The following is a 27,533-nucleotide window of genomic DNA, read 5'->3' on the forward strand; positions in this document are numbered from 1 at the left end:
GACGGGTGAACCTACTGCAAAAGTTACTTTTATCACGAGTCAAAAGTCAGCCCTGAACCAGCTTATGGCGATCCGTTCTGCCTGTGAGAAGTGAGATAACAACGGTTTTGTAAACACACGGCAAACTGGTATCTCGCAGAACCTGGCACCTGGGTATCTGTCAGGTAGTTGCTCTTTCCTTCTTCAGTACTACCAAATAAAGTGACTAACAATTGCAAGTGCTTCTCGGTATCGTCAAACCTTATTCATTCGACATTATACCACAAGTGCATGACATGGTTAAAGATTAAAATGTCGTTCAATGCACTCATATTGTTACATCGGTAAACTGCTTCTGGCTCTCACATCTCGACACAGGCCAGCAGCCAACTACAGCCGCATCAGAAACTATAAGCCCATTCATTTTTGAAATTGTGATAGCATCTCCTGGGCAGTCTCACGCCAAATCTCGTACAGATCATCCGAAAACAGAACAAAATGCACCTGCGCATATATTTCACAATGAATGACCGATATGTTTAATCAAGATAATTGAAAAGCCTTCATAGCAAAAGGGACAACGGAAAATACTTCCATATTTACAGAAGCAAGTATGATCATTATGGTTTGTCCAGTTTTCCAGCAGACCAGCACTAAAAGTCCATGGCAATTATGGTAATGCGCACTCAGTTTATTTATTAATTATTTGTTCTATAGTTTCTTGTAGCAATGGTGTTTTGACTTCCAAGTTCGACAGTAGTACTGAAATGTGCAAGGTTTACAAGTAGAACTACAGATAACCTCTTTGATATCCTCTGAAAATTGTTGTGCAGTAGAAACAGCTATTTTCGATGCTTCTTTGGGTGGATATCTGCATAAGATCAAGTCACGTCAAACATTACAAATTAGATCCTGCAAAGGAAAAAAGACCTAAGTGCACAGAAGCTAGGTGCCTAGGTGCATGAGTGAGTGATAACTAAAACTTGGCACATACCGGAAAACACCACAAGATATAGCAGGGAATGCGATGTACTGAATGCCATTCTCTTTAGCAAGCTTCAAGCTATTTCTGCAATTAGCACATGCAGATCAGGATAGTTTCTCAATGATTCAACAGACAACAGCAAGCACAGTTTTTTTTTATATATAAAAAAAACAGGAGGACTTACTCATAGGCATTCTTCAACGACACCTCTGGATGCTTGTCCATGTCATATATGGGCCCAACAGTGTGAATCACTCGGGACACAGGAAGCTTGAAAGCTCTGCCCACATTTAATATCGAGTAGAGGAATATGTAAACTTTAGAAGGGATCATTACAATTTGTTATGAAATGATCAAAATGAATAAAATAAGGCACTGACGGAGTAATCCTAGCTTCTCCAGTTGGGCAACGAACTCCTGGTTTGACCTCTGGAACTTTGCGGCATGCTTGCACTAATTCTGGTCCAGCAGCTCGATGTATAGCTGAGATATGGATTTGAAGTTCATGTGAGATAGTCCATCACTGATCAATGGAATTATAACAGCTGCCGAAGGCATTTTTTGTACTTGTTACCTCCGTCAACACCTCCACCTCCTAGCATTCGCTCATTAGCAGCATTAACCTGTGAAATAAATACCAGTCATCTTCCTCATTTTCCGATCACATACAGAGATCATTGCTCCAAGAAAGTTAAGGAATAATTTAACAATGGATTTGGCCAAGCATAGCTTCCGCCAACAAAGAAAGGCTTCTTCCATAAGATGATAGTTGACTAGATTAGATCCTTTTATTTTCAGATTTGAATGTATTCAGTTTAGTTAAGAAGGCTCAGAATTATAGAATCATCGTCATACTCCATCCGGGTAAGCTACTGATCACATGCATACTTGGTTCAGATCCCTTTATTTTTTTTATCTGGACTATTTTCCAACTGGATCAGGCCACATAGACCAACTTAAACCAAAGTGCCACAGTTTCCAGGCTGCAGCCAGGAAATGTAAACTATTTTACTATATCATAGTCACTGCACGAAGCTAAAGATAGGAAGTGGATAACACTGCAATAGAATATATGCTAGCACACCGAGAAGGATGATGTAATTGTTCATCCGTGGAATCAACTGATTCGGTGCATCTATCCATCAACTGGTCCCTTTCATCCTGATCTAAATTCACCACCGGACTTTATAACCGGCTTCTGGAATCAAGGTGGCATGCTACCATAAGGTCCATAGCTAAGATAGTATCAGTCAACTGATTTAGAATCTGCAGGTACGGATCATGCCCTAACCGAGAACGGAAACGACAGCAAGGGGAAGGAGGCGCGCGACACTCACGATGGCGTCAGTGGCGCCGTCGACGGACCAGAGGGTGATGTCGCCCTTGTGCAGCTTCAGCGCGCCGGCCCCCGGCGCGGCCGAGAGCCGGAACGCCTCGCCGCCGCCGAACCCCGAGGCCGCCATGGCGAAAGCCCTCGCCGCGCAAATGCCAGACCCCAGCCGCCCCCGCTGCCGCTGCGACTTCGGGAGGGCAAGTGGGAGCAGCGACCGCGTCAGGAAAAATCTAGTGGCCTCGCGCGACATTGGGGAAGTCCGAACACTGGAATAGCGCTGGGCGAGCAGTCAGTCGAGCACCGCCGCATGTTGCCTCTGGAGCCTGGAGCTGGCAGGCCATCCCTATGCTGGGCCATCCATGCTTGCTATTCGTGTAGCTTACTGGGCCAAATTTAGGGCACATTAACTTTTCTGTCAGAACAGCTGCCCTTTCTGAAGAACTCCCCTTTGAACCCAAGATTGAAATTTTGTTATTTTTGATCAAGAGTTACTCTAAGATTTGTAGATTATATCATACATATTTAGTACCATTTTATTTTTAAGGCATTTTAATATATGAGATATTAATGTTCATGCTATCATACTTTACAAGTTTCAACAGCAAAATCAAATTACATACGTGTTTAGTTTTCAAGTTGTACTAATAAAATCAGACTAAAATGCACAAAAGTTGTACTAGTATGAGGGTATGACTACAACCATTGTGCTGCAAGATTGACTCTTGTGCATTTTATAGAATACCTATAGGGCATCTGAGCTTTCACAAGTTGTGGCGGCAAGATGGTTTTGATGAAAGCATGACCTCCTGGAGCAGGAGAAGCACGACGGCAATGGATGCCTGGATGTCAAGCCGGTGCCATCTTGGGCTCCTCGTGTGCTGACGCTTCGTGCCTGCGTCTCAACACCGGACGCAAGAACCTCGTTAGGCCGCAGACCTGACTCCATCTCCTGGAACAACTCCATGCTCTCTAAGCTCCAACCGGAACAACAGTCTTGACCTCTATGCTCAAATTAAGCTGGTAAACAAAAAGCATTATCAAATTTCGAGTACATAAAGAAAAGTGCTGAAACAAATTCAGCTCACTCGAATTCGTGCAAGCAAGCAGAATTCGATTCACCCGGCACCTCGCACGCCTCCAAGCCACTCTTGGTCCGTGAATTTGGCCTCGCCATCGTCCGTGTGCCTGCCTGACAATCTCCACCACACCAGACAGCGCAATCCCTCCCCGCATTCCCCATTCTGCATGTACCAGGAGACCGCGATCCACGCGGCCACGTCCCTCTTGGGCATTTTGTCGAACACCTTCACGGCGTCGCTGACAATGCTGCACCTGGCAATATATGTGCGCCAGCGATGAGGCGACGACGACGGAGCGGCCATCGTAGACAAGGAGGCCGTAAGTGAAGCAGTACATGTGCATGGAGAAGTCAACGGGGAGCGCTTCGAGCTCAGCGGCGCCGGGGCAACCATCGGCGTCGTGAAGGAAGCGCAGTGATGGCGCGGATGAGGGGGTTTCTGATGAAGGCGTTGGGGCAGGCCGGGGGGGGGGGGTGTTGGCGGGCTGGGACGGCGAGTGCGTGGTGGCAGAGGTCTTGGCACGCGGAAGCGTCGAGCGCGGACTGCCGGCGGGAGCAGGCACATGCTGGGAGAGCGACGACGAGCAAGAGCAGGCCGGCGGCGAGATGACAATGCTGGAGAACCACGGGCTCTCAGCCTCTCCTTGAGTCCCGGTGCCCGGAGCAGCCGGAGGCGAGCAGAGCGAGGAGGGCGGGGCGTGCGGATGCGTTTCTCCAGAACTTTCTCGAGGCACCAGGCAGTCAGGCACAGGCCCACAATGCTGCAGCGGGAGCTCCACCTCTGTCGGACGCCATGGCCGCCGGCGCCGCATGTTTTGCAGAACAGTCGCTAATATTTGCGTATACCACCCCTACCTAATTTGGATCGCGATTAATAATCACGATCCGAATATTTACAAATTACCCCTCATATTTACATATAACTCCCTATTTCGGATCACGATTATCGATCGCGATCCGATCATTTTCAAATTGCCCCTTATATTTTATAAATAAGACCCTGTCTTGGTTTAGCTTCCTGGACGACGCCGCCGCGCCGCTCCCGGCCGGAATTGCGAAGCTCCTGACCTCTCAAGGCCTAGAACGAGCACTCTGCGCCGTTACCCGGCCGGCCGATGATGGGTATGGCGGACCCGGCCGGTGTGGCACAGCGCACGCTAACCAACCTCGCGACTGGACCGGCAGCGTCGTGGGCCATCCGCACAGACGTACGCCGTCGTCGCGGGGGTGATGCCCTGGCTCGTCGCCGAGCTCCGCGCCTCCAACCACGGCCGCCTGCACATGTTCGCGCGCAAGTTAGCGCCGGACTACCTCGGCCCGCTCCTGGCCACCGCCGACACCGTCATCTTCAGGGACTGATAGAGGCGCTGCTCTGTGTTCCTGGCTGCTCTGCACCACCGAGGTACGATCTGAAGTTCTGAACCTGAGCTCCCCACCCTGTCTGAACTGCAACCTTCAGTCGTAGCTTCTCAAGTTTCAGTACTTCATGATCTTGCTAGTTGCTACTGAACCTCTGCATACATGCGAACATGCTGAATTTGCAATTCCTAGTTGAAGCTGAAACTCAATTAAAGTGGATTTGTAGTGTAGTTCCACTCTTCAGAGTGAATTTAGGCGCCGTAAATTGTTATGGTTGAGACGAAAAATACTCGGTTTTGTCAGCCTAGCAATTCAGTTCTGTTGCTCTCCATTTGACACTGCAACGTAGTAGGTCCCACTTTGAAGTTCTATGAACGAAAGGCACTCATATGTGTTAGCTGTAATGATCAAGGTGTCCAAGCGAGACCTTAGGATAAAAGGTCTTAATCACCAATGGGAGCTATTAGAGGACATGAGAAGAGATCAAACTACCATGTTAATCGTAGTTGATTTCATCATTTCATGTTTATTATGCCTTTTTTTTTAATCTTTGATGAGTATGTGTAGCAGTGTATGCCACTTCCCAATAATGGAGAGCTAAGGTTCCTTTCACTATGTGTATGTCACTCCCACTTGATGTGCTTTCGCAAAAAAAAAAGGAGTTTTTTTTTTCAAAAAAAATCTGCAGTAACACTGCCATGTCATTTAAAGAGAGGCAGTACAGGGCTGTGTCACATAAAGCCTGATAAAAAACTCTTACACCTTGGATTCATGGAAAGAAATCATAGCTATCATAGTAGCCTGAAGAAATCTTTTTCTGCATAAAAAAGGGTGCAGCAGATTGTATCCGGTGTATGGTATTTGCATTTTCTGAAGGAAAACAATAGTAGAATTTTCCGCAGTTGTTCAGATTTTGCTATATTATTAATGATCAATTTTATTGACCAGATGTCGATTAACTGAAACTTTCCTCTCTCTGTTACTGCATATTTCTGGTACAAGCTACTGTGCTAGTCATGCTACTAGTTGATTCATTACTCACAGACTGAGCTATCAGCTATGAGCAATACCATTAGCATCACACTCGCTGCGCCTTCAACTGAACTTTCGGTCCTCGGTTCACTGAATCTCTTCACCTTATTCTTGCTTTTCTTTCGTGAAAATGGCATGCTCTCCTTACTCGATGATCATGCGCTCCATGTTTCACTGAATCTCTTCCCAGCGGTGGTTACTGGTGGAACAATAGCAGAGGATTACGATGGACGTTGCCACAGCCCACAGGACGCCGGCTGCGAGCGACGGTGCAGGCGTGCAGGGCGAGCAGGAGGACGCGGCGGCGAGGGGAGGAGGGCCAGAGCGCTCCGAAGGCCGAGCTGGAGGAGGAGAACATGGAGCTGGCTGGTTGCGGAGGGTACAGTTCCAGCGGGCAGAGCTCGATTCGCGGCGGCGGTGTCTGTCCCCGTCGGCGATGTCAGCGGCGCGCGGCCATGGCGTGGCAGGGCCGTCCGTTCGCCTCTGTATCAGGTGTGGCCTTGTTTCATTTTTGACCGTGAGATGTTTGATCAGACGGACCTCAGGTACCTACGGGGTGGACGGTAAATGAAATACCGTCCACCCGGTCGGCAAACGAAATCGCGTCCACCCCTGATCCCGGAGTGGCGGTGTAACATTCCATGTTTACCTAGGGTGTTTAGATAGCAAAATTTATAAATTTTAAAAACTTTTTGCGGATTAACTTGATTTAGAATTGTTGTTGGATTTTACTGCTTGGAATTTCCCATCTGCTATTTCAAATGTGTGGGATTTGAATTTGAATAGACCAATCAAATTCAAATCCAAACTCTAACCTCTAACACCCCTAGTGGGCCACCAGCCCACCGGCCCACGCTACCCGAGCCCAGCTGCCCTTCCCTTCCTCCTTTTCTTCCCCGCACGCGAACCGGCCCAACGCCACCGGCCCAGCCCACCATCGCGATCTGTTTCGACGCCTCGCCTTCCTTCCGCCCGGGGCAGCTGACGGGCGGGTCCCACCCGTCAGCTTTCCCCTTCCTCTCGCCCGCGACCCCCAGCTCTCGCCCGCTCGCCTCCGCCGCGTCGCCCCGCTCCGCGACAGGAGCTTCTAACCGCTCGCCTCCCTTTTCCTCTTTCCTCCCGCCGCGGCCCCGCACCCTCGCGTCAGCAGCCAGCCCGCGCGCCGCTCCGCTCCACGACAAACGGCGTAACCGACCGCCCGCGCACGCCCCTTTTCCCCGCGCCTCGGCCGCCCACGCCGCCAAACCCTAACCCGCGCTGCAGCCGCCTGATGCCCGCCGCGTGGCCGTGGCACGGACGCCGGGCATCGCCGCCCTCGGTGTCCGGGCCCGCGCCGCAAACCCTAGGGCCGCCTCCCATAAGAACCCCTCGGTCGCCGCCCAAAACCCTAGCCACCCGTGTCTCTACGCCTTTCCGCCGCCGCCGCACGAGGAGAAGTGAGAGGAGAGGAGGAGAAGGAGGAGAAGAGCTCGAGGAGGAGGACGCCGGCGCCATCCCCGGAGCACCACCGCGCCTGCGCCGTACGACGACACCGACGTATCCGCGCTCCTTGCACAGCCCCGACCCGCCGGCCTCGCCTCTCCGCAGCCCCGAGCACCCTCTTCCTCAGCCACGCCGGTGAGCACCACAACCGTCACCCCCTTTCTCTTTCCCCTGCTGCTGGCGATGCCGATGAGCCATCCGTAGCCAGCCGTAGGACTCTCCTTCCCTTTCCGGCCTTGGCGCCGTTTCTTTTGTGCAAGGACCCGCCGCGCCGCCACCATACCCCCGCAAACGCCGTCGCCCCTCGCCGCCGCGTCGTGCCGCGGACTCGGGATGCCGGTGCTCCGCGCACGGCACGGCCACGCCGCAGCTTTGGAAGACCAGAACCCGCGCGCGTGCGCGCGCACCCACAACACGAACCCGAGCCGTGCCGCTGCCCGTTGCCTTGGCCCCAGCCTCGCCATGCCCACGCCACGGCCTCGCCGTGCGCGTCCACCCCCCCGCGACGTCGCGTTCGTGTCGCGGCCCAGCCGTTGAGGCTTTTCCCCGAGCACCCTTCGGGCGTCCACACTCGCACACGCGCCGCGGCGCCCACACGCACCCCCCTTCTGCCGCACCGGATCCAGCCTCGCCGCACCAGATCCCGCCAAGACCGCCACGTGGGGCCGCCCTGTCAGCGTGAAGGGGAAGAGCAGACGCCGCCAGCCCGCGAGGAGGAGAAGTAAGAAAGCCCAGCCCGCGAGGAGGAGAAGAAAGAAGGCCCAGCCCGCGGGAAGAGGAGAGAAGCCGGCCTACGGAGGAGTCAAGCCGAGCCAGTCCGCACGTCCAGCTAGCCCACCTGCCCGAGCCGGCCTGCTGAGCCGCAGGCCGAGCTGAACCACGAGTCGAGCCGAGCCTTGTTGGGCCAACCGAGCCGGCCCAACTGATTTGAGCCCAAAACCAAGCCGAGCCCCCTTTTCTTTTCCTTTTCCAGGCCTGACCCGAGGGGCCCACCTGTCAGCCTCAGGGCGAGGCTGACCCGTGGGGCCGTTGACCGTGGACCCACCTTGACCGTTGACCGGTCAACGCTGACGTCAGCAGGGCCTACTGCTGACGTCAGCATAACCGGACCCCCCTGATGACGTCATGCTGACGTCAGCATGCCACGTGGCACGCCCGAAATTCTTTTATTAATTTCAGAAAGAGATTTTTCCTTAGAAAATTCATAATAAATCAACCGGACCTCCGAAAATTATGAAACTAGTTCCATAATTCTTCTAAAATCATGAACCACCCGTTAGAGTAGACATTGTGGTGATTTGGATCTTGTTTGTAGAGTTTTGTGCATATTTGCACTTTGGTCCCTACTCTTACTCGTATTTACGAATAGGACCCATCCGCGAGGAGCTGACCGACGACCAGGACTACCCGAAGGCCCAGGAGGACTTCGAAGAGACGCCAGGTTCACGCCCATCTACGAATTGAATTCCTATTAGGCATTTGTTATAGATATGCTATCGCTATAAGTGTGTATTTATATTGGAATGAACCTGCATGGCCCCTTTTATGTACCTTGCTCCTTGCCAACCTATCTTAGTCGATTACTATATGAGATGCCTTGTAAATCCTTGAATGTGTGTGTGGGATATGGATGGATAGTCTTGGCGTGTGTGAAGTGGTTCTCTTCAGGAGTTGGTGATTAGGGTTTAGCCGGGAGTGGGCAACCTAACTCGATCGTGGATCGAGAGCTTGGGGTGTGTATCTTGGCACACCCTACGGAGTACCTGTGGCGGGTACAGCTTTGGCTACGTATTTGAGGTGATTGAAGCACCCGTTAAGGGTGCAGTCGCGGACCACCGTGGTGGATACGCTTCCGACGAAGATGCCCGCTTCGGCAGTTAAGGACCGGATGAGAGTAACCATGACTTGTGGGAATCTGTTAAGCGTTCACACCACTTACCCATTATGAGGGTGGGCCCGGTCCGAGGTTAGCAAGCGCGGTACCAAGAAGGAGGATCGAGTATCGGTGCAGGGGAAGTAGGTGCTGACCTCACTTTCCCCAAGACGCATGGGAGGCTTCACAGTCCCGGAGCGACCTCCCGTGGGAGGATGCGCCCAAGACCCGGGAAAGCCGGATGGTGCCGTGGCTCCTAATTCCGTTTCAGTAGACCGGTGTTTCGTATACTAGTCGGCTGATCTCCGGCTAGTGTCGATTCGAGTGGGTCCAGGTGTACAACCCCTGCAGAGTGAAAACTATACGTATAGCCGCGTCCTCGATTATGGACATCCCTACTCCTCTGTTGCTCTTATTAGTTAGTGTTACTCATGGTTTCTACCTCCCTCTAGAATATTTTCCTGCCAGGGGGCAGTTGAGATGCGAGGAGAGGGAGTCCTCATATCGACCTGGTGGTTTTGGATGGTGTGTGTGACCGGGAGTCCGGAATGCCGGAAGAGCCCGAGTCGAGAATGAAAGGAGATGTGTATTCTTATATATATATATATTTTGCATGCATAGGGAAATCCCAGCTTTACCTCTTGAACTCTGTTATACCCGTAGTGTAGACCACAAAAAGCTTGCATACACATAGTGACGTGAACCTATCCCATTCCTTGGGGATAGTCTGGTACGATGCAGGATCCGATCCGGAGTTCGACCCCAACGACAACGGATGGTACGATTGAGGCCCGAGTTACGCTCAAGTCGCCTGTGGAGGAGATTCCCGAAGATGAAGGATGGCCGAAGACCTAGCTACCGTTTTGCGCCTTCTGCTTGTTCGATCTAGCCGAGAGGCTTGTAATAATTTCCGTACTACAGATCCTTTGGATTTGTGTAATATTTAAACCCATATTTGACCTCTTAATGAGTATGACTGTGATATTATGCCTGAAATAAGTTCTGTACGTGATACCGCTTGATCCAGAAGCTATCACGATGATACAGGAGTCGGATTCCTCGATTCCGGAGTCCGGTTCCTTTGAGGCGGCGTCCGTGCCGTGGCACCGGGAGCTGCGTTTCCCAGACTCCCTCGCGTTCCCCAACCACCGTCGTGCGTCAGGCGTTGAGCTCCGGCGGCGCGCTGCTCACGAGCGCTCGCCGTGCGAGGTGCGAGGGCCAGCCGTGGTTGCTGCGACACCCGCGACGCGTGGGAGCGGCTGGCGCAGCAGCAGCGCCGGGCGGCACTGCCTGCCCGGTGAGGAACGGGATGCGCTCTCGTCTTCGCGGTCAGGTGCTGCCTCTCCTCGCTTCCCTCATCCCCTCCCAGCTCTCCTGCCGATGGCCATGGCCGCTGGACGCCATCCACACCGGGATCAAGGGTGGACGAGGGGTGGACGGTATTTCGTTTGCCGACCGGGATACCGTCCACCCGAGATGCCTGGGAGCCGTCCGATCTGTAACTTGCGGTTGAGATTGAAGGCAGGGGAGACCGATTGGGAGGCCGGTCGTTGCGCGCCATGGCCCGGGACCGCTGCGTGCTGATGTCGCCGAGGGAGATGGCTTCCGCGCCGCCGCCGACGTCGCCGGCGGAGAAGGCATCTGTCGCCGCCGCCGTAGGTCCTTGCCGGTGGAGCAGCACAGCCTCCCAGAGAAACGCAAGCGGAGGTCCAAGACGATTTACGCTTGGCCGGATGGGCCTCCTGCTTGCAATGGAGAGATTGGCTTGCAATCTGAAGCAGAACCTGAACGGAAACCACCAGGTACTCTGGAAGGCTTCAGTTTGGACCAAGGCATCTACACATTTTCCATCAAATCCAAACGCGAGTCAATCGTCAAGGATGAAAAGTATGCCACCCCACGAAGCCCGCAATCGGCACGTGCCCTGCGCCCTCGTAGCAGGAGCCGCAGCTCAGGCCGCCGTTGAACAGCGCCGTACTCGGCGCCGCCGTGCTCGTTCCGTAGGCCGTAGCCCTGGATGTAGAGGTTCCGTACCCGCGTCAAGGTCCACCGATCAACTGCAAGTCTGCAATCCAGCTGGCCAATGAAGTTACAGGCAGGTTGCAGTAAATGTCATAACAGAGTGCGATCGGTTGAGGACCCAAGAGCAGCGTGGGCGAAACAATCGGCGCGCGAACGTGAGGGCTCGCGGCGCGACGAGGAGTAGAGATGCTAGGAAGAAGAGAAGAGAGGCAGAGGAGGGCGCCACTGGGGCCTCGTGAGGCGGCTTCTTAAGTTCAGACTTCAGAGAGTGGTGGCGCTGTGGGTTCGAAACTGCAAGTGTGAGGTGATCGTGTGAGTGGAGGGAACTGTGGGGTTCTATTTGCAGCTGAAACATTGACCAATTTGGATAGTACTCACTTCCTTTCATGGCATCACTAAGGGGCCGTTTGGTTCCCAATACTCTAAAGATTAGATCTGCATTTTTAGTCCACTTTTAGACAAGCAAACAAGTGGTCTAAGAGTGCATGTTTAAAGTTTAAACCTTATTAGACCATTAACTCCTCCAAGGTATGCTAAAAGGATCTAAAATGGTCTACCCTCCCACCCACCCCTCTTTCTTTACCTACCCACCATAATTAGAGGCAAAAGAACCGCCATAATTAGAGGCAAAAGGTATCTTTCAACATCCTAATCTAAACTTTAGACCTTAGAACCAAACAGCAAAATAGTCTAATCTTTAGCCCAAGCCCTCAAATGAAGGGCTAAAGTTTAGGCTAAGGTATCCAAACAAGGCTTAAATTAAGGGTTTAAAATCCTTTAAAAATATACTTTATTCACCAATTTCTCTTATTACGCCGTTAACTTCTAGAAAAATCAACATCAGAAGAAAGAGCGGCTTGCCATGCTCTCTCCGCTCGGCGCACATGGGTAGGCCGCGCTGCCGCGGAACAAGCAACAGATAGTGTCATCCTCACCCTCAGCAGAGGCTTGAATAAAATTGAGACGAAACCTTCAACGATTGTACATCATCAATTGCAGTCCACAACTGTTCCTGGAGTTTGGCAGCCTCAGCGATGTCCGAATTGCAACCATACACATGGATTGCTAGTCGTCTATGCTTCGGAGCCAGTGATCTTATGTATGTATTATACCAAGTTATAACATCATCCTTCTTAATTGTCCTAAGCTCTTCCGCTTCCAGTTTTGGCATATCAAATATGTACCTACATGTTCACAACAGCAGACCACGATACATCTAGTCATGTTGGTGCATCAAACTAAAAAAGACAAGTACTAAAACAAAAAAGACAAGATTAGAAACCAATTAAACATTGACAAATTTGCATACTAGACTACCACAACAGAAGTGTAATTTTCTTTTTTGAAAAAAACTAGACGATTACACCTAGTCTTGTAATCCTGTCAAGGTATTATTTTTAGGGAAAAGTCCACACTACTGAAACAGTATGTACAGAGTTCACTTGTAACTCCCTAATGTTTTCCTTTTTTGGTTTGCATAAAACCCTCTCTTCCTTGAATCAGATCACTTTTTCCATGGCTCGCTGTTACACAGGTTAAGCAGGTTTTTCCTGTATGGCATGACTCCATGAAACCTGATATGGACACAGGTGCATGGCGCTGATGATGACTTCAGCTACAACATCAGCCTCACCCACTGCATGGTGCAGTGCCTATCGGCTACCCCAACCATCAGCTTCGATACAGTTGTGACTCCTCCACTGGACAAGCATGGGCATGCCATTCCTATGGCCCCTGCAGGACTCGTGGCCGCTGCTCCAAGAGGGGTTCCTGCACTGCACACTTGCACAGCTGACCACAGGCTCCAGGTCTTGGCCCCATGGTGCCCATGGTGTGCCACCCTCTCTTCGTCGAGCAGTGGATGGGCGTGCAGTCCATAGTGCATGGGTTGAGCATAGGAGCCAGGAGACGGCAAAGGAACCGTTTCCAGGAGGCAGTGGTGTTGCTGCCCCCCATAAGCCTTGAGATGTTCATGCAGACACGAGTAAACGCCAAGGCAGCGCATAAAACCACAATCCACAGCATGAACATGACGAGGACCTGCTCCGATGCGCGAAATCCAACCTTGCTGTAGTGGCTGCCACTCCCATGCACAGACATGCCCGTAGAGGTGGAAGCCCAGTTTCAGAACGAATATAGATAGGGACAGAGCATGACTGCAGAAAGCAGAGTCATGATGGCATTGGTGGCGGGGCAGCCTGCGGCGAGAGGCATGTTTAGTTTCCTTTGAAATTAAATCATTGTTTTATTTTTTCTAAGTGAGCTCTGACATCCATGCAGCCATCCTGAAGACCAGAACAGCAATACCGGCATGACCTTGGTACATGTAGCAAAACTAGGAGAGGTAAGCAACAAAAGGTGAAAAGTGATCCGAGAGAGGGGGGAGGGGGGTTAGTAAACCAAAACAAACTTTTGGGAGTAAAGTGAACTTTTACTCTTTTTACGTTTTAAAAGGAATCATGCCAATGGCTTCGCCGATGCAGTTAGTGTTTTGAAGTGAGGTAAGAATTTATTTTCCCAAAATGTCAAGTCTGCCCCTGCCTTCTTCTCTCCGATAGTCCCTGTCCTGGCTAGTTCCCTGCTCTGGCTGACACCACAACTGCTAACCTTCTTCAGACACTGCTGCCAGGGCAGATCTAGCATGTAAGGACGGGTCAAGAACTTCCTGTCCTGGATCCACCACTGGCCAGAGCTCACCTGTTGAGGTGACAACTCCACACCGACCCGCTGCAGCTATGGCCTAACACTCATGCTGTTTTGTTGAGCATGGCAGCAGAAGCATGACCACTTGACTTTCTCTCTGGGGTGGTAATGGCAAAAGATGCCTTGCGGAAGCAGCAGTGGGAGTGTAAGAAGGAAGAGAAGAGATCGGACAAGAACAGGAAGTCCATTCCAAACCCGCAACATACAAAATCCGAACAGCAATGCTAGCTTTAAGCGCAATCCCTCAATTTTAAGAAAAAGCAACGGCCAAAGGCCAACGACTCTCATAATCCTTCATGTTTTGTTACAGCACTGCATGATTCTCTTTCGAGAACCAGAAGTTTTTTTCTTTCTTTCAAGCATGACATTTCCTAATATTAGTTTGTTTTATTTTCTTTTTGGAACAAAATTTTAAACATGCACTAATCACCAGAACAGTAATTCCATGAATGTGTCATGAATACTTTTTAAATGCAGAATACTTGCATGGGAAAACAAATCATACCTTTTACAAACAATCTGAGACCAATAATCATCAGTTTGGTAGCTAAGTGACGGATCCTTTTCCAGTTTATTAGCTATTAAACCACTTCTATGGTGCTCGAAAGTTTCATCATCAAGCCCATCCTGAGTACACACGTGTTGAAGCAAAAGATAAAATTGTTAGATGAAAATTTTGATTGCTCTTCAACCTCCAGAAACTAGTAGTTTGGCCCAAAAAGTTGAGGCAGGAAAATGGATACAACAGCATGTAAATATTGAAATTCCAAAACCATATATTAACAATTAAATACCATGCGATTTGAGATATTTCTTATGTTTCTGGATGACATGAATAAAATGTGCAATGCAGTAATACTTAGGTTAAAGAAAGTTTGCATAGGGCCATGTCGGTTTAGATATTTAGTAATTGAAGTATTTAACAATAATGCAGATTAGCCTACACTATCTGTCACATGCAAATAAAAAAATAAATTAATATAATAAGAGACTAAGGCCACATGCAACACACGATGCTTAGCAGATGCTTAGCGGCAGTTTAATCCCCTTTCCATGGTGTAACCCAGGCAGCCAGCGTTAGGGATCACAGGCGCTTGTCGGCAAGTCAGTGCTCGACCAGGCACAACACTTTGTTTGGGCATCCCGTGAAAGGTGGAGGCAGGTGCTTGGGGCCAAGTAATCACTTGAGCATGCTATGCATGTGTTGGACCAAGGAATGCTAAGCAGGCTCCTAAATTATCAAGCTATTTAAGCATCATAAAATAGTTGATCCTATTGTAGGCTAGGACTCTAGTGCTTGATGATGCAGCACTTGTTCTCTCTCTTGAAATTGTCTATATATGCGTCTTTGCATTGTACATGCCCTACACGCCCTAAAGCAGACATGTTCCAGAATAGGGCAGAATCATAGAAGCATACCAGCAGAGTAGATAGACCATTGATGAAGTTATCAATCCGACTTTGCAGGTAAACAGGGCTATATTTGGAGGACATAACTTGAAAACAATAGCCCAACATCCGGTAAGTCATCCGTGGACTAGACTTCACAGTATAGCCAAGTTGCTCCTTCGTTCTACAACAAGAATAGCAAGAAAATTAATTAACAAAGACATTTTAAATATAAACAGTAGCCAAGTTTATAATCTTTCCAGGAAAAAGTAAGAAATGTCCTAAACCAGCATATTTGTAAATAATTATATTCCTCCTAAAATATGTGTGTGTAGTTTTCACAGTATTGTATCGTGGAGCTGGATGACATTAGTTACTCTAACTCATCTTAACAACAAAGTGTGATATTTATACCTCAACTGATCAAAGCAAGGTTCTTCAATAATGCTGCTAAAAAGATCTGTAATAGCCCTGAGCCTTGTTGCCCCCTTTCCAATGTCTTGCTCAACTGGGTAATAGACCTGACAACAATAAGCATACATCAGAAATAATGAAGACACAAGGTTCCAGGATTCCAGCTGGGCTGCCCTTGTGAAATTAATCTTTTTGTGGGAAACATTGCTCAGTACTGTTGCAAAGGTCATCTAGCTGGAAAAGACCATCTAATGTGTCACTGCCATGTGCCCCTACAACACCATGTCACATTCTAAGAACAGATGCTAGCCTAATTTAGAGCTGCACCCTTTCAGAATGTGGTTGCATTGCTCACAGTAGTCTGTGATGGTACTGAAACCCTTTCAGAATGTGGTTGCATTGCTCATGGACAGCCTTTCAGAACAGGTAACAGAAGGCAGCCGGCAGGGATGTTGTTACCATATAATCAGACATTTCAAATCACATCTGCAAAAAAAAACATGCAAAGAGGAATGTAGTATAGTAGCACCAGGATAATAGCCCACCTCAACCACAGAATTTTCTTCAAGATCATTCTTCACGCGCACACTTCTAACAAAGTTTTCACCATTAGGAATGCAAATAACTCGTTCCCCATGTCTTGCTTCCTCCGGCAGTGTCTGAGCTGACAAAGTATTGCAGAATATTTTTGATATATTAATTGCCTCCTCTTCAGACAGGTTGCCATGACAGAGTCCCTCAATGTGCAACTGCATATGTGCAAACAGATAGTGGTTTTACATAGTCTAGAAAACAAGCTAGCATGGATCAAAAGACTAGTAAAAGATTCTTTATCAGAAATACATTGTCAAAAGACATCTTTCATCTTCAAACATCATTAAGAAAAGGTGGTAGCAGAAGTATCGGAATGAAAGAATGTAATGCGAATGTGAAGGAGGTCATTGACTTCGAACCTGGGAAAGGATCTTCGGTATAAATTTTACTAGATCAGTAAATGTTAAATTCATAAGAATTCCTAGTTTCTCATCAACGTCCCAGAATATTTCGCACAAGACTTGTAGCCTCAAGTAGGTAGAATGGCTCATAGGCTTCAAGTTAGTGTTCTTGTAAGCTCTTTCCAAGTCTTCCTTGATGACCTGGTGAACGCACAGTGAAACATCAGATGAAATACCATCATGCAGAAGTTCATTAAATTGTTGGGATACTTCGAAAATCTTATTTCAATCCTCATAGAAGTTAACTAGCAGGCATAAGAGGGAGATAGAAAAACATATAATTTCACTATAGCAACTAAGTGGAAATATTATTCAAGCAAGCACCTCGGTCCCTCCAAGCTGCCAGTGGAAAAATGCATAGACAATGGCTGCCAGTGGCCAGGTGCAACAAACCAAAGCAAAAGCCCAGAAACAACTTATTGAACATGGTTAAACAAGCATTTAGGCCACAGGCTGTTGGCAATTTTAGTTGCTGGAAAATAACTAGGCCCAGGCATAAGACAATTATCATGAAAACTCTTACCAAGAAGCAACAAACAGATTAGAAACGTGAAACCCAAAAAGTAATGAAAAATACAGGCACAAGACAATTATCTGAAATTCATGAAAGCTACTTTTCTCTAAGAAGCAAAAAGAGATAAAGCAACAAACAGAATCAGAAACATGAAACCCAGAAATGAAAGAAAAATATCAGCACTTCGTCCAATCATCTTTTTGTGGCACATATTCAGATAGAGCAATGTGCCAATTAATGGGAATATCAAAACCTGCTTGTCAACTGGATATCTGATCTTTTATGCTTCAAAATTTCCATTATCATATATTGTTGCATAGAAGCTCCACTTAACACGGAAAGGAAAACTTATAACAGACGTATAGAAATTAACACTGATAATTATGGGGCTTTTACCATAGGCCATTTGTCATGTTACCTAAAATAAAAGGTTCACACAACAAAACTAGGACTTCCTAGCCAGCATCAGAATTCAAAAATATTCTGACTACCCTATCTCAAAAGAAGTTTCACATAACATACATTACCTCAAACCTATCTGTCTTCGGAGAAAAGGATCGAAAAGTAGACAAGATGTTGGACAGCAGGATTGGAAGCTTATCATTGTAACCATAAAGCTTTATCTCAAGTTTGCTACCAACAACAGATAATGAAGTCTCCAGTTTAGCCACATAAGCCTGAGAAAGTGGAGAGTAATAAATCAAAAGGCAGATACGGTAAAGATAATTAACAGGGGAAATAAAACTGTAAATATCAAAAAGAAGGTCGGTCCAGTTCTCTGATATCTAATAAGAAGAGCAAGGAAACTAACAGAGATTCAGGCTTGAATATGTGGTAGTGCAGCACCTTTATTTAATATGTAAGGCTTTAATGATTGACGGGAAAAAAAACACAATCGTACATGCATGATAGCATTTGAGACATTTAGCATCTAAAAGCAGATTCATAGTTTTAAGGAATAAAACTCATGAGACATAATGCCATATTCTCACATGAACAACATTACAAAAGGATCCTCTGCAGATACCCACCTTAGCTTGTATCTTCCCATTTACACCATATCTAGTACTCTTTGTTGCTCTTAGGATTCAGTTTAATAGAAAAAAGAAGCAAAAAAGCAATGAAAGTAACCACAACACAAATTGTAAAAAACATATGCAGAATGTACCACTCTAGAAGGTGAATTTAGGTTCAATGTTGGCATAACAAGAGCAGACTTCTGTCATATGATTAGAGAAATAGAAAAAATTCAACAGAACCAACCTGATAAAGGACCTCATTAAGTTCATCTTTGAGAAGGTTTGCGAACAGCTCTGTCAGGACAGAGTTTTCGAGGCTGCTATAGCCATCCTTGACAGAAATCAAAAAGTAAGTGTTCGCACGAGGGACATTAAATGTCATGTCCATCTTGTACCAGAGCTTTATCAATGGCTCATCCACAATGCAATGAGGGTTATCTTCACTTGAGGACCTAGGAGAGTTTGCGTTTCGCAGAGTGAAGTCCCCTGGGATAAATTCATTCTTCTTAGGTAAATGTAAATCAGCATCTAATTGTACAGGATTTCGCCAACTTTCAATGAAAGATGATGGGATGTCCTCCTCAATGTATTGTGAACCAAACCATGGCTCACACTGAATAGCTGCATGCAACAAACTGCATTAGATCTGATATTAATTCTCATGACTACCCTTTTAGCTGCTGTTGTCATGTCATTAGAAGTGTGAAAGTAGCAACTCCATAACCAGCAGGCTGCTATTTTCAATAATTACACAAACAGAATGGACACAACAGGAAAATTATTTGGCCTGGTCAAGGATGGTAAAAATCAATGCAGCGCTACAGAAGCCTACAAGCCACAAAGGTAAAGCACCTCAATGCTGTTGTCATTCCTGACTAACTACAAATGCATGCATACAGGAGATGCGCACACGGTAAGAAAGCTGGGTTGAAGAACTGTTTTTATGTATACTAAAAATGCAGACTTCTCCCATTTGCTACTCATAATTTAGGGTACATATTGTGATCATTCATGAACAAGACTACAAGACTCTTTGGTTATTATGAGGTTAAGTGCCAGCTGGCAGTTGTGCTGTCTAGTGCGACAAAATCCATTTAGATGATTTTAAGTAAGATTCTGTTGTTATGTTAAAACCATATGCCTCCCAATAATGGTAGACATGCACGAGCAGCAAAAGGAAGTGCATTAAAAAGCCACATCAGTAACAAAAGCAGCCTATGTGATAGCTACAAAAGACTAATATATAGATAAAAGGCATAATGCAAAAGCAAGTGTTAACTAGATTGTCACAGGAGCGAAGGTGCTTTAAGGTACAAGACAATCACAATGCAGAGAATGGCATCATAAACAGATTACCTTGTGACTGCTTATCAAATGATCTACTGAGTAAGTCAACTCTCATGTTATCTGGATTGAAGAAGCACAAAGCATGCTTGACTAATTCCGGATCCCAGTCCTCATATATATACTCTCCACAAACAATGTGCTTTTCAGAATAAAAAAGCATATTTTCTGCAGAGAAAAAACTCAGTAAACATGGCACCGCTGCATAATCTAAAGAGAAACAAGTACGAAAAATAAAAGGTTAAGACCTGCAAGATCAACAGCATAATCATCTGGAGGTTGCTCTTCTGCAAATCTGAACTCCATGTACCCAATGTCCTGAAGTTCCTTAAATATCCATTCTTGTGGCTCAGACTGTTTAAGCAACTTTATGTATTGGTACACAGCACCAATGACCTCAAATACCTGCAAAAGGTACATGATGTCCAATATTATAGAAGGGTAAGGCAAATAAATCGGCTCTCTATTAGCAAAGAAAAGTTCACTAAAAATGAACTATAAAGCAATAAATGGCAAAATCTATAAATAACATCACAAATGCACTTTCTAAAGGCCAATCAAATAGTTAAAACAAAACATGATATATGATTCTTCCAAAGAAGCATGCATTAATTTAACCCAGTCAAAGTGACACCAGGAACACTCTGATAACTAACATCAGTGACAGGTTTATAACAGGTTTGAGCTTTGTCTTGTCCTGATGGTTTGTTTGGATGGGGAGAGGGGATGAACTAATTTTCCTGATATCCAAAAGGATTCCAGACAATCTAATCAAACCCTCATTAAGGACCAGCCGAAGATTGATTTATGTAACAAACTAACAATAAAAAACCAATTGAGACATTGACTCACAACACATATTCAAGACATTCTTCGAGGAATGCGACATGAAAGCGTGAACACTTTCAATCGTAGACAGGTGATAATGGCTTTTCTATCAACCAAATAATTCAGTTTGTTCAATGAATGGAAATAAAAAATTATCCAAACAAAAAATATTCATGAATATGAAGGAAGACAGCTTATACAGGAAATTATTGAACAGATTTGTCTTTACAATGTTTGGCAGACAAGATAGCAAGATTTGATGCAAAAAATATCAAATTGAATATTCCTTAATTGAAGGCATTCCCTGCAGATCTACATTTTTCTACAAAATAATGGGATAATGGCTTGTGAAAGAAAAGGTTCAAAAACACAGAGTCATGCAAAAGTCACATGAAGCATTCTGAGAAAAGAAAAGGAACTTGGTCCATCAAAAATATGCATCAAATGAGAAAATGAGAAATATTGGATAACCTGCATACATTTTTCAGCCCTGAATCAGTAAGGCGGATGGACATTTCAAAGATATAGGCATACGAGGACCGTTGTGATCCTCCACTTCCTACACCAGCACTCAGTGTGCCTGCCCAACCTTTAGCTTTCAAGAAATAAAGTAAGCTTCCCTTGCCCTCTGAAAATAAAAACAAAATAACCTGTTATTAGGATCATCGAAAAAAGTGTGCTTTATGTGTTTCAAATCCACATTAAATAAAGAAAATAACTATCAAATGCATTTAAATGATCGTTTTCAGTATAATTTGATTCAATAATGGAAAGAGATTCCTAGGAAACAAACACACTGTGAAAATTCAAAGAATTTTCTAAAGGCTAATATGAAATAAAAGAACACTCAGCACCATACTAGGTAAAATGATTGCAACTATCTACAAGTAAATGTGTAGCGCATAGCTACAAGTACTGTCCATAATTTCAGTAGCACATTATCCAAACGAGGTAAAATGATTGCAACTATCTTATGAAAAACTTGAGAACTCCAAGGTGTATAAGTTTTGCCACTGAACAACTTGAGAACTCCAAGGGGAGGGGCAAGAGGGTGTGACAAACATCAAACAGTATGTATATTGAAGATAAATCACATGCTTCGCATTCAAGCATCAAGCTATATTAACCTCATTGAAGAGCAATGAAGACAGTGAATGTGTTGAAAGCCATTTACCATGACCAAGGAGATGTGCCAAATAATCTTCTGGTTTTTTCATATATTCCTTGTGCAAGCAAGGAAGTGTCCATGACAAGATAAGGCTATGCAGATCCCTAACAGCCTCTAACTTGTAGAGCTTCCCTGACTTCCAAAATGACATGTCAGTCTTTGGAGTCATATCCAACAGAGGACCAGCTTTAACCTTGCTAAATAGCTCCATGGTCCAGCCTTCTAGAATGTCAAGGGGTTCTGAAACAAGTTTATCATAAAAACATTAAATAGTTAAAGAGCAAGAGCATGAACTCATGGATGAGATATACAGCTAGAATAAGATTGAGGCTCACCTCCTCCAATTATAACCAGCTTCATCGCTCCTCCGTGGTAGTTTTTCATGTACATCTGTAAAATCTCTTCTCTTAGATTGATTCCACTGCCCATCGCATCAACTAAGCTTTTCTTGTTACCTATTGGATAATATCAAAAGCTCAGTCCAATGCAGCCAAACTGATGTCATTCAAAAATATGTCTAGCTGATGAACATACCCCAGGTAAATCTGTTCAAAGGGTGCCCTTGAGAACAGGTATGGGACTGAAGTTGGTAAAGGCGGCAACTATCACTTTGCAGAACTTGATTAAATTCTGATGCAATATAGTTGTACAATGTTATTCAAAGAGCCAAAGAAATTGCAATGGCTAGCCAGAACAAGATAACAACCCACCTGAGTCCACTGCTAATATCTCACGGTCCATTGTTTCTGCCTTAACAAGAGGTGACACAAAGAACTGAGAAAATCTAAGGATGGAATCAGAACCAGATATAAGTTTCAAACTGTAATACAAAATTCATCTACAAACAAAGCAGTAGAATGAAGAACAACAGTGAATGGATGAGAGCTACCTGTCCAAGGCTCCCTTTAGATACTCCCGTTTGACCTCAAAATGGTAGCATGTGTACTCGGTTTCAGTGAAAGCATTGGACGCACCACCATGTTTGGACAGGTAGCTGTCATACTACATAAGAAAAGTCATCAAGTAACTCAAATCAGGGACAGAGGCAATAGGATGACCAAGGGGAGCCATGCCCCCAGCTCAAACCAAAAATAATTTGCTCGAGTAAATATAATTATCAACACTCTGAATGTAACAAGTAAAGAAGGTAAAAACTACCACTTAGCATCATTTGACATCATAAGCAACAAAGGAATGTTAAAGTAAACCAAATAAAAAACAAAGTTGCAACAACTGTTCACAGCACATCATGGTGGATAAGGGGATGTGATTGTTCAAGTTCTGGCACACATTTTCAGTACTACTGCTATGTCTGATGAGTACTAGCGCTTCAAAATAAACTAATTTCTTGTTTACAAATGAGCGATAATGTGCCAGATTTCATGTATTATTGGACTTTTACACCTTCATACTGTTTGTGAGGTATACTTTAACTGAACATAAAGATACATTGATCCTGGGACTGAATACTCGAAAAAAGACAGATTGAAGTACCTTTCTGGTAGTACTTCGGCAAGATGAGAGGGGATTATTTGGCCATAAGTGAATGATGCATATAAAGATACCGCAGAGAGATTGAAAACAAGGATAATTGAGAAGCAAACACTAAATCCACATACTTTTCCCAGCAAAATTGAAAACTATACAGAAGGCAGAGTACAAAGTATGAAGTCCCAACACAAAATTCTCCAATGGACAGAAAGGAAGCATGAACCTTGTTCTGGCTGTTATCTTAAGTCTGAGTTTGAGGATCAAGATGTGTTAGAAACTTGTTTGACCGTGTGCACAGCAGACTGCTATAACACAATTTGTTTTGTCACTCGCTATATTTTATTTTAGTGTCAAGATATATTAGACAAATCAATACAATGGCTGTGCTATCTCTGCCACATAAGACATCTTCTGTGGTCATGTCTGCCAGCACATTTCAGACAAACATAGTTTGAGCGACCAAAAAAAAATTGTGTTGATAAAAACAGCAGAGTATGCTGTTCTCACTATATCACCTCTGAACACTAACAAAATACTTTGGCGTACTTTCACTAAGTACTAGTTAAGACATACTCCAAAACAAAACATGAGATGGTAACATAAATAAGGGAACTGACAGTCTAAACACGTAGAACTTTAACAGTGCAGCCAATCTCAGATGTTGCCAAACATAAAGGAAGGGCAAAAGAATGCATGCTGTACGAACCTCATTTTCATCAGGAAATTCAGAACTCCCCATAAAAAGCATGTGCTCTGCAAAACCATAGAATTCTTTCACATCAGAATAGAGCAAGGGTATAAATCACCACGGTAGTTCATTAAAATTCAGATTTAACAACTGATGATATCTGATCAAATCCACCTTTCATTTAACTACAAACAGGGAAAGCTTTCATTTGCATGAACAGGCAGTGCAAGATTGGTACAATAGAAAAGACAAAGATCACATACCCAGAAAGTGTGCTAAGCCCTGTGCCTTCGGGGGGTCGGCGAAACTGCCAATTCCAACACACATTGCAGCAGCAGCCTGAAACACAATGTGTTATTTTGTGGCGGAAACAGGCAGCAACTTCCACCATGGAGCCAAACTATTAACAAGGAACTGAGTGATGCCTCTCACACCATAACCCCACATCAAGTCATGTTGGATTTATACCATAGGCACACACTAAACTGGTGTCACCAAGCACTTGGTTAATTACGGAACTGCATCACCTCAGTCTCAACAAATTGCTCTTGACAGCTAAAGAGCACCAACCAACTGAACTGATATCAGGTCCGAACATAAAAACACTCTAAAATTAGAAGCTCGTTACAATGGTTATGATCCACTTAGCAGATCCTTCCTAGATACCACTAAATCAAACTTGATCCTAGCGTTCGATTAATAGCATTATATGAAATCCACCGCAGAATTAAGTTAATAAAGTAATGGTTGATTGAACAACAGAAAATCCATCACTACCTTCTTAACGAGTGGCTTGTCGCCACCCTTCTCCTTCCTCTTCTTCGGCTCGCTCCCATCCTCCTCCCATTCCACGTCCTCATCCTCTCCATCGTCATCATCACCCTCCTCGTCACTGTACCCTGCGTCGTCTTCATCGCTCTCCTCGTCGTCCTCACCCTCTTCCTCCTGCATCTCCTCGTGTTCGTGAGCCTTGGAGGCCTGAGGCGGGTAACCGTCGGCGTAGATCTCAGGGTCGTGGACGAGGAGGGCGCAGAGGCCGTTGGCGAGACGGAGGAGGCGATAGGAGCGCTGGTCGTTGGGTGACTTGGTCACCAGCTCGTCGTCTCGCGACACCGCCGCCGCCATCTCACCCTCGAGGCCTCGCCGCCGCCGCCGCCTGGAGATACAGGAGGGGTGGTAGAGGGATATTCGGCGACAGCGTGACACTAGCAGCGGGCCGCCTCCTTGTTTCGCTTACCTCCTTTTTCTTTGGTTTGGGATTAAATTTAGGGTTTAGATTTTTCTTTTACACATGCCGAATTTGTGCAAATAGGTTCCTAGGCTTATTCGGTTTAGTTTCAGGGCATACTAAGCACGTGGTGGTAATGTTCGTACGTTGCAATAGAAATAATTTATTTTTTGCAATTTCTATAAAACAATTTATAACATGAAGCTAGGGATGACGGTTTTCTAGGAAAAGATTTGCTAACATCTATTAAGTAATAACATGATCTTCTATTTGTGATCAAGAATGGATAATTTCTAATATCTGTTAATGAGCTCTGACAACATACGATTAAAAACTGGAACCTAACAAATCTATTATTGATAGGCAAATCTAACAAATCCATGATAGGCTAGCAAAATAAATTTCAGAGCTAAAAAAACTTGAAATTCAAATCTACGAACGGCGAGCAAAAAAATTTCAGACTCTTCAGGAACTTGAAATTTTATGCAGCACAAGTAAAATTGTTGTTGGAGAGACCAAATCTAACAAATTCATGGTAGGCATGGGTATAGGCATGCAGTGCATCACTTAATAAATCTTTTTAGGAGATGCATCACTTAACAAGAGGATGATAAAATGCACTTAGGCTGGTGCCAATGGGGGGCGGTACCGCACCCCTATCGGCGCGGCGCAGGCGGGAGGCGGTCGAGTGGGAGAGAGAGGGCGGGATGGATCCCGCCGGGCGGGAGCGGGCGCTATCGGCCCACTCTCGCCCGCGTTGGCAGGCTCGCGGGGGCGGGAGGCGGGTGGGAGCGAGGCGGCGCGCTGGCGTCGGCGTGCCCGGGCGAGAGGGGTGGGGCGGGAGTGACGTGGCGCGTTTCGATTGGTCCACGCAGACTATCCGTTGAACAAGCCGTTATTTGATCGTTTGAACTCCAAAAAATTCAAAAAAATTGCAAAAAATCCTAAATTTTATCCCCAACCCCCCTATAAATACCCTACCCGGTTTTCACTCCTTCCACACCCTATTTAAGCTTATTTCTCTCCTCTACAATCCGAAATCTCTTCCACCATGACCGGTTGGTCTCCAGATTTTCATACCTTCACCGATCTCTTGCAGTCCGACAGGTCACAAGTATCTTCCCAAGATGAGTCTTCTCCGATACATCGTCGCTCCGATGTTAATTCTTCGTCGCAACCCCGGGTATTATTCTCCCCTGCTGCACCTCCGGCTCCGGAGGCACCTCCACCACCATATCATTATCCGTACGGTTCGTACTCATACCCACCACCTCCATATGCTCCACCTCCAGGCACAAGAAGTGGGACTGAAGGTCCGTACCCACCACCTTCGTACGCTCCACCTCCATATGGTCCATACCCACCACCTCCGCACGCGGCACCCACGGTTCCAAGCCCCGTGTCTGTTGAGTCTCAAAATGAAGGAGCGGGAGCGACCAAACCAAAGCGTCCAAAGAGACTTGACTGGACGATTGCGGAGGAGGAAAAACTGGTAATTTAATTAGTGTTCATCTATTTAAATATTGTGTTTTTTCAAATAACTAACAATATGTTCGGGCTAGGTACATGCTTGGGTTTATCACTCGAATGACTCTGTCACCGGCAACAACCAGACCGGTTTCAGTTTTTGGGGCCAAATAGCGGAGACCTTCAACTCTACCGCGGAGCCGTCCCGTTGTCGCACCGCGAAGCAACTGAAGGATCATTGGAACGTGTACAACTGCGAGGTGACCCTGTTTAATGGATACTACATCCAAGAAGAAAGAGTACGTCAGAGTGGAGCAGACGATGCAATGGTTATGGAGGGGGCAATGGCGAGGTACGAGAACGACCCGAAAGTGATGACAGCATTCAAGCGCCATCATTGGTGGAGAGCTGTTCGCCACGAACCCAAGTGGGCAGCGAAACATGGTCCTGGCAGTGGATCCGATGTGAGTAGCAAGAGAACCCAACTCGGAGTTTTGGGTGAGTACAGCTCCAGCGGAACACAAGACACCGAGGAGGACAATGAGACTCGTCCAATAGGCCGTGATAAGGCCAAGACGGCTAAACGGAAGGAGAAGGCTAAGGGGAAGGAGAAGGGGAAGAAATCCTCATCAAGCAGTGCGGTAGCAAGTAAAGTATTTGCAATGAAGAACATGTGGGGTGGCTTAGTGAAGGCTAAACTATTCAAGCAATGGAACATAATGAAGTCCCGATCAACCGCGGATATGGACGAAGCAGAAAAACGTACTCATTTCAAGGCCGTCAAGATGGTGGAAAAAGAGTTTGGACTAGACGAGAATTCGGAGGAGGATTAAAATTTTCTTTTAATTATTATGTATTTTTGCTATTTTTAATTGCGATGTAATTTTCTTTTTTTAATTATGATGTAATCGGTAATTTTTTTAGTTGAATAAAATTAGTTTATTGAATTATTTTGCGTACGCGAACAAAAGAGAGTGAAATAATTAAATCTGGAAAAGAAAATCTGACGTGGAGGAGAGAGAAGTGAGAGCTGACACCTGTGCATTGGAGAGGTGGGGTGAGAGTAAGGGTGAGAGCTGACGTGGCGAGGAGATATCTCCGCCCACCACTTGACTCAGCCTTATAGAGTTTGTGAATATAAG

At 46.0% G+C, this 27,533-nt stretch overlaps 4 protein-coding genes across 4 annotated transcripts; 1 reads left to right on the forward strand and 3 right to left on the reverse strand.

The window, feature by feature from the left end:
* Positions 1–202: 202 nt before the first annotated feature.
* On the reverse strand, positions 203–2,582 carry LOC112876988 (macro domain-containing protein VPA0103). The gene is made up of 7 exons (XM_025941179.1): positions 2,302–2,582; positions 1,539–1,587; positions 1,345–1,447; positions 1,149–1,244; positions 974–1,048; positions 781–850; positions 203–483 (listed from the first exon to the last, which is right to left on the reverse strand). Exons 1-7 carry the CDS (start codon positions 2,545–2,547, stop codon positions 400–402), a joined length of 723 nt encoding a protein of 240 aa, XP_025796964.1. The 5' UTR covers positions 2,548–2,582; the 3' UTR covers positions 203–399.
* Positions 2,583–2,985: 403 nt separating this feature from the next.
* Positions 2,986–3,809, reverse strand: LOC112878333. Its single transcript, XM_025942788.1, has 2 exons — positions 3,424–3,809; positions 2,986–3,314 (listed from the first exon to the last, which is right to left on the reverse strand). Exons 1-2 carry the CDS (start codon positions 3,767–3,769, stop codon positions 3,310–3,312), a joined length of 351 nt encoding a protein of 116 aa, XP_025798573.1. The 5' UTR covers positions 3,770–3,809; the 3' UTR covers positions 2,986–3,309.
* Positions 3,810–11,878: 8,069 nt separating this feature from the next.
* LOC112875002 (nardilysin-like) lies at positions 11,879–24,926 on the reverse strand. The gene is made up of 19 exons (XM_025938660.1): positions 24,474–24,926; positions 23,960–24,035; positions 23,715–23,761; positions 22,407–22,519; positions 22,228–22,301; positions 22,052–22,147; positions 21,853–21,972; positions 21,524–21,757; positions 20,829–20,977; positions 19,770–19,926; positions 19,534–19,689; positions 18,422–18,798; positions 17,686–17,835; positions 16,603–16,785; positions 16,195–16,398; positions 15,650–15,756; positions 15,266–15,419; positions 14,352–14,473; positions 11,879–12,327 (listed from the first exon to the last, which is right to left on the reverse strand). The coding sequence occupies exons 1-19, from the start codon at positions 24,819–24,821 to the stop codon at positions 12,081–12,083; spliced, it is 3,114 nt and encodes a 1,037-aa protein (XP_025794445.1). The 5' UTR covers positions 24,822–24,926; the 3' UTR covers positions 11,879–12,080.
* Positions 24,927–26,266: 1,340 nt separating this feature from the next.
* On the forward strand, positions 26,267–27,238 carry LOC112878240 (glutathione S-transferase T2-like). Its single transcript, XM_025942680.1, has 2 exons — positions 26,267–26,416; positions 26,487–27,238. The coding sequence occupies exon 2, from the start codon at positions 26,718–26,720 to the stop codon at positions 27,222–27,224; it is 507 nt and encodes a 168-aa protein (XP_025798465.1). The 5' UTR covers positions 26,267–26,416; positions 26,487–26,717; the 3' UTR covers positions 27,225–27,238.
* Positions 27,239–27,533: the final 295 nt, after the last annotated feature.

Source organism: Panicum hallii, chromosome 9 (assembly GCF_002211085.1).
Source record: "Panicum hallii strain FIL2 chromosome 9, PHallii_v3.1, whole genome shotgun sequence".
NCBI lineage: Eukaryota > Viridiplantae > Streptophyta > Magnoliopsida > Poales > Poaceae > Panicum > Panicum hallii.

Excerpts from the sequence above, each read along its gene's own strand:
- LOC112878240 (XM_025942680.1), top strand. The coding sequence starts at position 26,718 with ATGGTTATGGAGGGGGCAATGGCGAGGTACGAGAACGACCCGAAAGTG.
- LOC112878333 (XM_025942788.1), bottom strand. The coding sequence starts at position 3,769 with ATGGTTGCCCCGGCGCCGCTGAGCTCGAAGCGCTCCCCGTTGACTTCT.
- LOC112875002 (XM_025938660.1), bottom strand. The coding sequence starts at position 24,821 with ATGGCGGCGGCGGTGTCGCGAGACGACGAGCTGGTGACCAAGTCACCC. Across the intron at positions 19,927-20,828 it reads CTGATTCAGGGCTGAAAAAT|GTATTTGAGGTCATTGGTGC; the intron begins GTATGCAGGTTA and ends TACCTTTTGCAG. Across the intron at positions 15,757-16,194 it reads AAGAAAATTCTGTGGTTGAG|GTCTATTACCCAGTTGAGCA; the intron begins GTGGGCTATTAT and ends TATTGTTGTCAG.
- LOC112876988 (XM_025941179.1), bottom strand. The coding sequence starts at position 2,547 with ATGTCGCGCGAGGCCACTAGATTTTTCCTGACGCGGTCGCTGCTCCCA. Across the intron at positions 1,588-2,301 it reads ACGGCGCCACTGACGCCATC|GTTAATGCTGCTAATGAGCG; the intron begins GTGAGTGTCGCG and ends TTTATTTCACAG. Across the intron at positions 1,448-1,538 it reads AGGTGGAGGTGTTGACGGAG|CTATACATCGAGCTGCTGGA; the intron begins GTAACAAGTACA and ends TCCATATCTCAG.